We start from the raw sequence: 11,369 nt of genomic DNA, 5'->3' as shown, positions 1-11,369 counted from the left end.
GTTAGCTTTTGTGGGCTGGGAAGGGCCTTGATGGTGCAGCTGTCTTTGAGTCATTTCTGCTCCTGGAAGAAACCCCTCACCATGCGTCTATAACCCCTGTAAAACCCATTGGTTCACCAAGTTGGACTCTGGTGGTCTCTGTACTTTGGTCTGTATTGGGATTCCTATCTGGAGTGAGCAGTTATATGAGTTGCATCCCCCAGGAAATATTTTGTCACACAACAGTTTACATAGTGAGTTTCAGGCCAGCTAGCACTACAAAGCAAGACCCTGACTCAGAGAAAAAAACAAATACAAAGTTAAGATGTGTATACACCAAGGTTTGTCTTCCCTACTCAGCTCCCAACCTTAGGTCCTGCATTTTGGTCTCCTCTGGACAGCCTCCACATTCTCCAAGGTGAACTTGAAATTGTGCACAATATACAACTTGTAAAACGTAAGCTGTTAAGTCTTCAGCAGCCCCCAGCTCCAGGGACAGACTGAGGCACAAGAAGCCTTTGCTTCTGTGGGCAGCAGCTTCCTTGTACCTGTTGTCCAGTCCGTGCTGGAGCACTCTTTCCCCCAAACACTGTGGTTTCCTGCTTTCTTATAGCCCCTTTCTAGCTTCTGCTAGTCCCGATGCCTGGTGTCCTGATACTACCTGCCATCTCTTTTCTGTGTGGCAAATGGCTGGCCTTTCAAGCTCAGCCAAAATGTTACCCCCTCTCTCACATTCTTGATCTCCAGTATCTTTTCTACTCTCTTGGTCCTCATAGCAGCTAGTGCCCAGGTACTTCTTACTAGATTTATTACCTTTTCCTATATGGCTGCATCATTTCCCTCAGATAGATCCAGGGCCTTCTTTGTTTCCAGGGGCAGGAGCAAATGTCACATGTCTGTAGAACTGGCATGCATGCACGCACGCATGCATGAAGGAATTCCTCTTGCCACTTGATCAAGTCTGGCTGCTCCCTTCACACAGGCCCGTTTAGAGAAAGCAAGAGAGGCAACTGTTTCAAGTTGGCTTAATGAGAAGATAAGTGGCGCCGGTCCCAAGCCCTTCTTGCTGGAAGGCTGGGTTAGGAATGGTTTGGATGAGCAGAGGGTGTTTCCACCATGGAGGACTGTGTTGTAACAGTCCGGAGATGCACACCTGACCTTAGCTGCCTAACCACGAAGGGCTTTTCAGTTATGCAAGAACAAAGATTACATTCTTGGGGTTTCGCCTTAAAACAAAAACCATAAGGTCTGCAAATTGCAATCCTCCTGCTTCTGAGTTCTGGGGTTACAGGCGTGCTCCATGGCACCAACCTCCCCATTACTGACTCGTGCGCTGCTATCCTGGTAGAACGCGAAGGCTAGAGGAGCATTCGCCCCACGTCCCTTTTGCTGGTTGTCAAACTTGTACTAATAAAAGAAAAAAAAATTCTTGATTACTGTGCAAGACAAGTCAGGGGAATTAAGTTAGTTGTTTGTCAGAGATCTAGTCTCACCACCTGCCTTCATGGAGTCACAACTGCTGATCATTCTGAGAAGAAATTCCAATGTGCTGGGGTCTGAGTCACTGTTCTGCTGCTGTGAAGAGACACCATGACCATGGCAACCCTTTTAAAGGAAAGCATTTAATTGGGGCTGGCTTACAGTTCAGAGGTTCCGTCCATTATCAGCATGAGGGGGAAGCATGGTAGCATGCAGGCAGACATGGTGCTGGAGAGGGAGCTGAGAATTTTATATCTGGAACTACAGTAAGCAGAGACATACACTGGGACTGGCTTGGGCCTTTGAAACCTCAGAAACTACCCCCAATGACTCACTTCCTCCAACAAGGCCACACCTCCTGATCCTCCTCAAATAGTGCCACTCCCTGATGACCAAGCATTCAAGTATGAGCCTATGGGGTCACTCTTATTCAAACCACCACAGCTGGGCTTCTGATTCTTTCCATCCACATAGTCTAAAGAGATCCCTTTGCTACCCTGAAAGATCTAAACAGTCTTATTTGAAAGGGGTAAATAGCAAGTAGAAATTTCCATCACAGACTTTGCAGTCCTTCCTCCAGAGATGGGAAGTTTGGGGCCTGGAGGCACAAGCCAGTGTCAGAGCACTTGCCTGTGGGTGCGAGGTCCTGGGTTTGCTCTCCATCGCCAAAAATAAGTAAATAAAGAGTGGTGAAGCCATAGTTTGAAAAGTCATGGTTCCGATGGTCTGAAGGCTGTCATCTCATGCTTGTGGATCTTAGGAGTAACTAACTCTCTAACTGCCTCCTCCCTTCCCATCACTCCTTCTCCCCAGCTTGGGTGCTGTTGTAAAATACAGTTTCTTCAAGTATGTCTTAATGTAACATTTGATTATAAAAGGTTTGACTGTCACTCCTTATGAAGTATATCTAATTTCATAACAAAGGTAGCAGAATTACCACCTAGACACACTGGACCATATGTACTTCAGCCAGCTCAGGCTGTGTGTCTGGGACCCAGAGCTAACCACCGCTGTGTCTGCAGCTGGGAAGTCTGTATCACATCTGAAAGGGTGGAGCTTCACTACTTCTCTAGATGAGCTAAACGCTATGTCAGGTCCCTGACTTTGGAAGTCTGAGTAGTACACTGTGCTAGGGTTCAGGCATTGGGCTGGCCCGTCACCTGGCAGGATGAGCCCAGGCAGTACTCATCCAGCCCAGGGCCCTCTGGCTGCTGCATCAGTGTGTAGTCTCTATGCAGGTGCAAAAGGTCCCTTTAAGAGACAAGCGCCACCATTCCTACTCTCTTCTTGCTGTTCTTCTCAAGAGGCAAGTTGGTCTCTCTCTCTCTCTCTCTCTCTCTCTCTCTCTCTCTCTCTTCCCTCCTCTTCCTTTTATCTCAATAAAACTCTTCACTTAAGGTTTGCTCATATGGCATATTTGTCTGCCCATCGCCTGCTGTGGCTCTCACCCACCACCCAGGTCCCTCTCAGGCAGAAATCATTACACACTGTATGTTAGCACAGAATGGCTTATTTCTCTAACCAATGACTCCACTTGCTTCGTTTGTTGTGTCCAATGTGTGCCCAAACCATATTCTCCCTTTTCTTGACAATTGATTGTATGGCTATGAATTTGTGTGTGTGTGTGTGTGTGTGTGTTGACTGTGTACATATTAGGCAAGTGTTCTACCAATGAATTTCAGTTTACTGTGAGTATGCCTATTGCAGAAGTATATTTGGAGCTTTTTACGAGTAGAATGTTAGATTACAGGGCATGGGAATATTTAATCTTGGAAATGATGTCTGTTTCTCCAAGGGGCTCTAAATGCAAGACAGATTCTCCCCTCAAATATCACCATATTCTGTTAATCCTAATGGTGAGAATAAGATCACTACCACAATTTGATCCAAATTTGAAGCAAGTTTGATTTTTATTGGGGTGCACCAAAGAGCTAGTCAATGACTGCCTTCTAAGTCAGTTAAAGAGAGCAAAGCCCTGAATCTACCTCTTGGGCCCCTTAGAAGTGGTAAAATCAAAAGTAGCTTTACAGAAGGGAGGCAGTGGGGCAACAAGGAAATACAAAAAAGTCTAAAATACAGCATGTGGTCACCTGGCATGTGATTATGGAGGGGTCAGAGAGAATCAGGGAGGGTCATAGAAGTTAGGGTGTTCTTAAGAACAAATCAAGGTCATGGGTTAAGGAAGGAAGGAAGGTCAGGTTCTAGGAAATAGAAAGCAACTCAACTCCTACTAAATAGAAACTTATTTTGTAAAATATAGTATAATGGCCCCTGCCTTCAAAATGGACTCAGGCAGGTTCCTCAGTTCCTTGCTTAAAAAGTAATTCTATATGATCACTGTAATGGTCTGTCCTGTCCCTTTAAGAGGCAAGCCCTGCCTACTCCCCTCCCCCCACTGAGACAAGCAGATCTTCCAGCCTGAGTTCTAGCAGGTAACTGCTGCTGGGCTCCTCTCCTCTCCTCTCTCCTCCTTCAGTTCTCTCTCTGCCTCTTTCTGCTGTTCCCCTCTCCCCTTACCCTTCCATAACCCACTAAATAAATACCCACTCTCTCTGCATGATGTGTCTATCCATGTCTCTGTCTTTCACCCACCATGTGGCTCCCTGTCTGGGACCAGCTGCCTTCATGGCTAGCTGTGGTGTGGCCCACTGTCCACTGCCACTACTAGGGCACCTGCAGCGTTTGCAGCCACTTGGAGAATGGTGCCATTTTATTTTTACCATAACAATCACCACTTGCCCCTCATCCATTTTTCACCTCCTGGCAGGACTTTTCCTCAGCCTCCGTTACACACTTTTCTCGTGTAGCCTGGCCAGCTTGGCGTCTCTCCTCCAGCTGTGCAAACCTGCGCAGACACAGGACACTGGCTCTCTGTCCAGTGTGGTTCTGCTGCTGCCTGACTTCTTAGTCTAAATCCTCCAGCCCTGGGTTTTCCTTAGTGAATCTTACCCCGGTCACATCTGTCACGGAAATGCCCATTTTCATACCAGCCAGCTTCCACCTTAGGTGGCTGTGTGGGTATCCTAACTAGGATGTGCGCTCAGACGTGGAGACCCACACTCTGACTCTCTGGCACCGCGGTCACTACTGTCTTTGGAATCGCTTCCCTGCAGCAGCCTGCTTGCAGGTGCCGCTCCTCCTCCTGCCCAAACTCCACTCCCCGAGGGCTCCACAGAAACTTTCTGCACTCCAGTCTTCCTCCAGGCCCTCGCAGCCCTCTTCCTAGCCCATCCCCATTTCTTTATGTCAGCCACCGTGGAGATGCCTGAGGTTGAGGTCCATAACCTTCCTCAATTGTGCTCCCACCTTACTGTGAGGCAGGCACTCTTATCGAGGATCCAGTCTCTGCCTTCTGAGGGTGGAATTGCAGGCAAGTTGCTCTGCTTACCTGGCATTTTCATGGGCTCCAGGAATCAAAATTCCAGCCCTCTTGTTTTTGCGTAGGCGCTTTAAACACTCTGCCATCTCCTCGGCCCTTTTGTCTATTCTCTATGCAGAACTATTTTTTTTTTAATTTATCCAAATTGAAGGTAAATAACATTCTAGCATGATACAAACACTTTTTAAACTGCACACTGCAGACCTGACTGGGGTGGCTAGGGAGTGAAGACAAGACTGGGCTTAGATAGATGGGACTCTCTGATGAAGAAATCACAGCACTTTGGATACGCAATGTTTATTACATAGAGTTGAACAAGGAGGTGAGATTAGGGTACAAACAAGGAGGCAGTGTTTATGGTATACAGGGGGATGGGGACCAAAAGGTTAGCTAATCTTGGTGGGGGTGGTCTCTGCAGGAGAGCAGGCTGTAAACATCCGGGCTTGGTACCTTTCTCATAGAGGCAGTCACATCTTGCTTCTTCTGTGGCTGGGTCAGGACTGCAAAATAAGCTTTTCTCTTCCCAGAATTTTCCTGTTCTCATTGATCCGCCTCTACTTCCTGTCTGGTTGTCCTGCCTATACTTCCTGCCTGGCTACAGGCCAATCAGTATTTATTTAAAATATAATTGACAGACTACAGACCATTGTCCTACAGCACTTCCCCCTCTTACAAGAACTCTGAATCTAATATATTTTGTTTAGCTTTTTTCCCGACCATTAGCCATAAAAACTTGTAACCAACATTCTAAACAAAGGAAAATATCCATAATCCATTTTTGGGGAATGTGGGCATAGTTTTCCAGGCTACTTCCTGCTGGTTAGGGGTGCTGATAATCTTATGGGGACCTAAAGAAAATTTAGAATTATGATCAAGTCCTGATTGGAGTATCCTGTGAGGCTTGATCATCTCAGGCAGCATCTTGAATCTGTTCTGGATGTAGAACTCAGACATCAGGGCCATCTGTTCCTACTAGAGATTTCTCAGGTGGTCTTCCTTGATCAAACATGATTTCTCTTAACTCAGAATAAATCTATAGCCTCTCATTTTCTGTGGAAACAAAAGCAAAACCTCTTCTCCAAAGTAACATATCTTTTGACTTCAATTTTGAAGTCAAGGTATTTTCAAAATACCTATCTTAGACTAATTCAGCAACATTTATAAGCAAATATCTCTTAGCAGCTGTTGCTCCTTCCTCAGCATTCAAACAATTCAAAGAGAACATTCAAACAATTGAAAGAGAGCATAATAACATACAGTATCTAGACCCTCTTTGTACTTTTCATCTTTACATGGCTTTATTTTAACCTCTATTTCTTTTATTTTTAATTTTTGGCTTTTTGAGACAGTGTTTCTCTGTATATCTTTGGCTGTCCTGGAACTCCCTCTGTAGACCAGGCTGTCCTTGAAGTCACAGAGGTTTGCCTGCCTCTGTCTTCCAAGTATTGGGATTAAAGGAGTGTGCCACCACACCCAACTACTCTCTCTTTTTTTTATCTTAAGGATTCTAAACTTTTTCTTTTCTCTCCCAAAGAGAGAATATTTCTCTCTTTGCATATATTTTCAACACACTGTAAAACATCTAGAGGTTTTCTTTGTCTTTGAATCTCACTTTACTGTATAGCTCTCTTTTTTTGACCATGTGAGTCTTTAATTTGCTAAGCAATATGGAGAGGATTAAAGTCGTGACTTTGGCAGCTGGACCCTGCCCCTTAGCTTTCTGAGATTTCAGCCTCATGGCTGAGGTACTGGCTATAGCCACGTTTATTGCCACAACTCTATGGCATCTCAAAATCCCTGCCAGCAAGCAAGCTGCAGAAGTACTCACAAACCACACTCAAATGCTCTGTAGCCAGACCGCCTGCCTGAAAGAGTCAGAGTTTGCACTGGCAGGACAGCCCAGGAAGCCAACATTTTAAAATGGCGAGGCTTTTTTCCTGCTACAGCTGAAACCAAAAAGCATGCGGTCAGCTTTTCAGCAACACCATTTAAGTGTTTCATGGCAGGACCTCTTAAAAGAGCTGCAAGGTTTTGCAGCTAAAGCTGTGTCAGGAAATCTCTATTAAATGAGAGCGCTTGGCTCCAGCAAGCAGAGCCCACCTGAGAAGCCATGCTTAACTCTATTATTTTATGTCTAGAATTACTTTCCATCTCTCAGGCTTTATGTGGATGCAGTTGTTCACGTGGATACCATTTGTTGACTAAGTTTGTTGTAAGGAGAGGCCCACTTGTGCCTCTGAGCTGCTTGGAAGGCTGCTGGTTTGTCCCGGCCACCCAGCTAGCTTAGCCCCGAAATAACCACACAGAAATTGTATTAATTAAATCACTGCTTGGCCATTATCTCTAGCCTCTTATTGGCTAACTCTCACATCTTGATTTAACCCATTTCTATTAATCTGTATGTCGCCACGTGGCAGTGGCTTACCGGGAAAGATTCTAACCAGTGTCTGTCTCAGGTGGAGCATCCATGGTGACTCTCTCACTCTGCTTTCTTTCTCCCAGCATTCAGTTCTGTTTTCCCCGACTACCTAAGTTCTGCCCTATCAAAAGGCCAAGGCAGTTTCTTTATTCATTAACCAATGAAAGCAACACATAAACAGAAGGGCTTCCTACACCAGGTAGAAGGCTATGGTGGATGGTTTTTGCACACAGGATCAATATACTGCACAGGAAACAAATTCCTTTGAGTCTCACCCCCCCAACCCCTGAAAGGGGAATCTCAATATGGGGGGGGGTGCCATTTTCCTTGAGTCTAACGCTAAGGTCCTTGACCTGGCTGTGCCCAGGTCAACAGCACACATTTAGTCAAGACTTCAGTCACTCGGGTTTCCCAGGCTCCCCACAAATACAATAAAGGCAGAAGACTCTAAAGAGAAATGTTCCAAACACAAGGTCTAGAAACACATAATGCTCATGTCTTAAACTACTTAAGTTACCTTTGGTAGAGTTCAGCTCGGGACCCCTGCCTCTGAAGGGTGTTTCTGTATTTTCATCAGGGTGACTGGAAAGCCATTCCTTTACATGACATTTCCTTCTGACTCCTCTTTTGGTCATGCTGCCCTCTACCCTATTCTTAAAAGAGTAAACATGTAAGATTTAAGGCAAACATTAGTTTCCAAAATAAAAAAAAAAAATACAGCCAAGCTTTATTTCTAAGAAATCTTTTGAGATAACTTGTGAGTAGGAAACGGCTTTCATCCAATCCCATCATCTTATTTAATAGAGTTCCTCTTTCCGGGATCTAGATTGAAGAGGCACTTGCTGTATCCAGGCAGCTTAGACGCTGTGCAGCCGGCTCTCTGTGATGGACACAGTTCATTATGGCGTGCGTTAATCTGATTCCTCTTCCTCGAACTCCACTAACGGTGCATGTCTGTTGGCTTGGGCCCCTTCTCTGAAGAACACCTTTCTTATCTTGCCGTCCTTTGGAGCTTTTATGGTATGCTGCAGAGATACAAAGAGCCATGGTAGTCATGTCAGCAGGGGCCAGGAGAGGCAGAAAAAATGAAAACACAGCTAATACCTTCCATGCTGTGTAGTTTCTCTGTTTATACACATCTCCATCCACAGAGAAGATGTAAACACTTAGAGTTGATCAGAGTCAATACTGCGCAGTAACACCATCAAGGATGTGGCCCGGAATCTCTTGTCTAATGAGCAATCTCAGCCAGATTATACACCATACTTTCATGTGGGAAGCTTACATGAAGTACTAGGACACGGGGCGCCACTGAGTGTACCCCACTAGCTGCAGAGCCCTGGGACCAATCCCAGAGTTACAACTAGGCCTTCCTGTTGGAGGTCCCAGTTCAGTTTTTCTCCGGAAGCAGGTCTACAAAGCTTCCAAAGTGAATGTAATATTTGCCTAGGGCCAGGAGTTGCTGGTCTACGGTCTAACTAAACTAACACTTGTCATCTGTAATTTAACTAGAGAAACAGCGGCAGGGAGTGTTCAGCGGGGATACTGCTGATAACTTCAGTAAGTTTACAAAGGCAGGGATGGCTTCACAAGACAAAAATGTATTAACAGAAGGATGGTTGCTTTAGCTTCTTGAGATTAATGCTTAGCCAGTTCCTGACATTTACTATTTAAAATGTTGTTGCCCATCGAATAAAGCAAAGAACATCTAGGCTGGGCTGCTCTCAAGGCTTACTTAGTCCCTGGACTTGGATTCCACCTACCTCCATCTTCATGGCGATCATAACCATCAGGGAGTCTCCGGCTTTTACTCTGTCTCCAGCTTTCACAAACACCTAGAGATTGAGGGATGCATTAGAACACAGGTCCTTCTTGCTCTTCAGAATCGGGATGTGAACAAATGAAACAGAAGCACATGCCTACATGTCCGTGTCATTTGCCAAGGGCAGATGTAGCAGGTAAACTGGAGACCAGCAGGTCCACCCAGCATTGCTAGCGCCATTGGCTGTACATGCTTAGTCTCTTTAGGTTATGACCTAGCTTTGTCTGATTCAGATGAATGGTTGGTGCTGCTGTTGTGTTTTTCATAAATATAATCAGGACAGACACAGATGTCTGATAGGAAAATGTACGCATAAACGACACAGGCAAGGACGGATACCTGTAAGTGTCTCACAGAGGGGAGAGGGTGAGGCTCTTGACTAGTTCTCTAGTTTGGGAGTTGTTGAGTCTGTGTTACAAATGTATAAATAGTTTTCACATGAGAACTGAATAATTAGCAACACCAAAAGACACCCTTCTCTCCAGTTCTACAAGACTAATGAGCGTGTGTAGGCCAAGTGCTCCTTAGTTAACAGTTACCAAACAGTCTGTAAAGGCATCGCCGGGAAAGTTAGATCTCACCATAGGCAACAAGCATCTCTGAATGCTCCAAAGAACACCCAGTCATTGGTGTTCTTCTTCAGTACAGCCTCACAAAGCCACTGTGTGCCCATCTTCAGATGGCATCCATCACTGTAGGAGGCTTGAGTGAACTGAGGTTGATCTAAGTCTGTCAGCTCACACAGTGAAAAACAATGGGAGACTAAATAACTATTTTCTCTCTCTCTCTCTCTCTCTCTCTCTCTCTCTCTCTCTCTTTCTTTCTTTCCAAGAATGTACAGCTGAACTTTGTTTTTGCAGTCTGATGAATGAACCCAGGACTTCAACCTGTGTGAGGAAGGTTTTACTCTCTCAGCCATGTCTTCAGTCACAGTGGGATTGCTATGACTTAATGTACTGGGGAGACCAGATATCTATCCCCATAGAAATTAGATTGTCTTGTGCTACCATTTGAAGTCTGAATCCTGTTGAAATTCATGTTGAAATATTAAACCCAAGGTTTGGAGCTAGGGTTTCTCGAGAGTGATTAATTAGGTCACCAGGGGTCTGTACCCTCACAGAGAAAGCCCAAGAGAGGTCATGTGCCCTTCAACCATGTGGGGACACTGGGAGGAGATGGTGTGTCCACTGTAACACCAAGAAGCAGGCTTCTCACCAGCTAGTGATCTGAGATTTTTCCAACCCCCAGAACCTTGAAGAATAAACTTACGTAGTTTCAATTCCTCAGAGTATGGAAGTCGGTGCTGGCAGTCAAATGGGCTAAGAGAGCGAATGCCCCTGCACTATCCTTAGACTGCTCAGACCACGTGGTTTGCTGGCTGTGGAGGTGCGTGCTTGTGCAAGACAAGTGCTCCAATCTGAGTGCAGCCCGGCTACATAATGAAACCCTGTCTCAAAACCACAAAAACAAACAGCTTCCTCTCCAAGCTGTACCCCACCCTGAGCCACGTGGATTCCCCAATACCAGCCTTCCAAACTCATTTTAACACATAGGCATTATGTCATTATTTCATGACAAAACTGTATGATGTTACACTTCATATTACAACACCGACTTTAGATAATCTTTGGTGAGTGCTCCATTTTCCTTCTTAAAACTACATTCCGAGTCGGGTGTGGTGGCACCTGAGCAGGTGAGGGAGGAGGATCACCTTGGCCCAGGAGTTCAAGAGCAGCCTGGGACATGTGACACCGTGAAAAGGAAAACTGTGCTTTCATTCACCCTCCTAGCTCTCTTCCTTTTCCTTAGCCCCGGAGACTGGAGCCGAGTGCCCGAGAGGCTGAGCGCCTGCTCTGCCTGAGCTATACTCCTCAGACAGCATTAACTGCACTTATGTTGTGACAGAGCCCGCTATGTTTGCTGTGCAGGCTGGACTCAAATTCAGGTGACCCTTATGCCTCAATGTGCCGTTGCGGAAACCTTCTCCTGGCCTCTGTGAGCACTGCACACATGTGGTGCACAGACACGCATACACCCCCACACATGAATAAAATTAAAATTAGGAAACAAATAAACAACCCTCCCCCAGAAGTCGTGGGGTGGAGCGTGGGTATAGAGTTCTCAACATGTCTGAGGCTCTAGATTTGAACTCAGGCCCATACATGTAGCACACACATGGACACACCCCCCAGAACAAAACAACAGTAATCTTTAACAAAGAAATAGGTACTCGACAATTGAACCACTACATTTCAGTCTTCTTATTTTCTTTAAGTGAATGCTTTTCAATG

General features: G+C 45.5%; 1 protein-coding gene across 1 annotated transcript in view; it reads right to left on the bottom strand.

Annotated features, from left to right (window-relative positions):
* Positions 1-7,146: 7,146 nt before the first annotated feature.
* Mccc1 (methylcrotonyl-CoA carboxylase subunit 1) overlaps positions 7,147-11,369 on the bottom strand; it is a 49,714-nt gene continuing 45,491 nt past the window's right edge. Inside the window, exons 18-19 of the mRNA XM_087899557.1 lie at positions 9,020-9,091; positions 7,147-8,281 (exon numbers count right to left, since the gene is read on the bottom strand). Coding sequence (XP_087755683.1) covers positions 8,168-8,281; positions 9,020-9,091 — 186 coding nt within the window. The 3' untranslated portion in view covers positions 7,147-8,167. The remainder of the gene's footprint in view (positions 8,282-9,019; positions 9,092-11,369) is intronic.

This window comes from Myodes glareolus, chromosome 20 (assembly GCF_982192425.1).
Source record: "Myodes glareolus chromosome 20, mMyoGla1.1, whole genome shotgun sequence".
NCBI lineage: Eukaryota > Metazoa > Chordata > Mammalia > Rodentia > Cricetidae > Myodes > Myodes glareolus.
The sequence above is the reverse complement of the archived record's forward strand: the minus strand, read 5'-3'. Positions and strand labels throughout refer to the sequence as shown.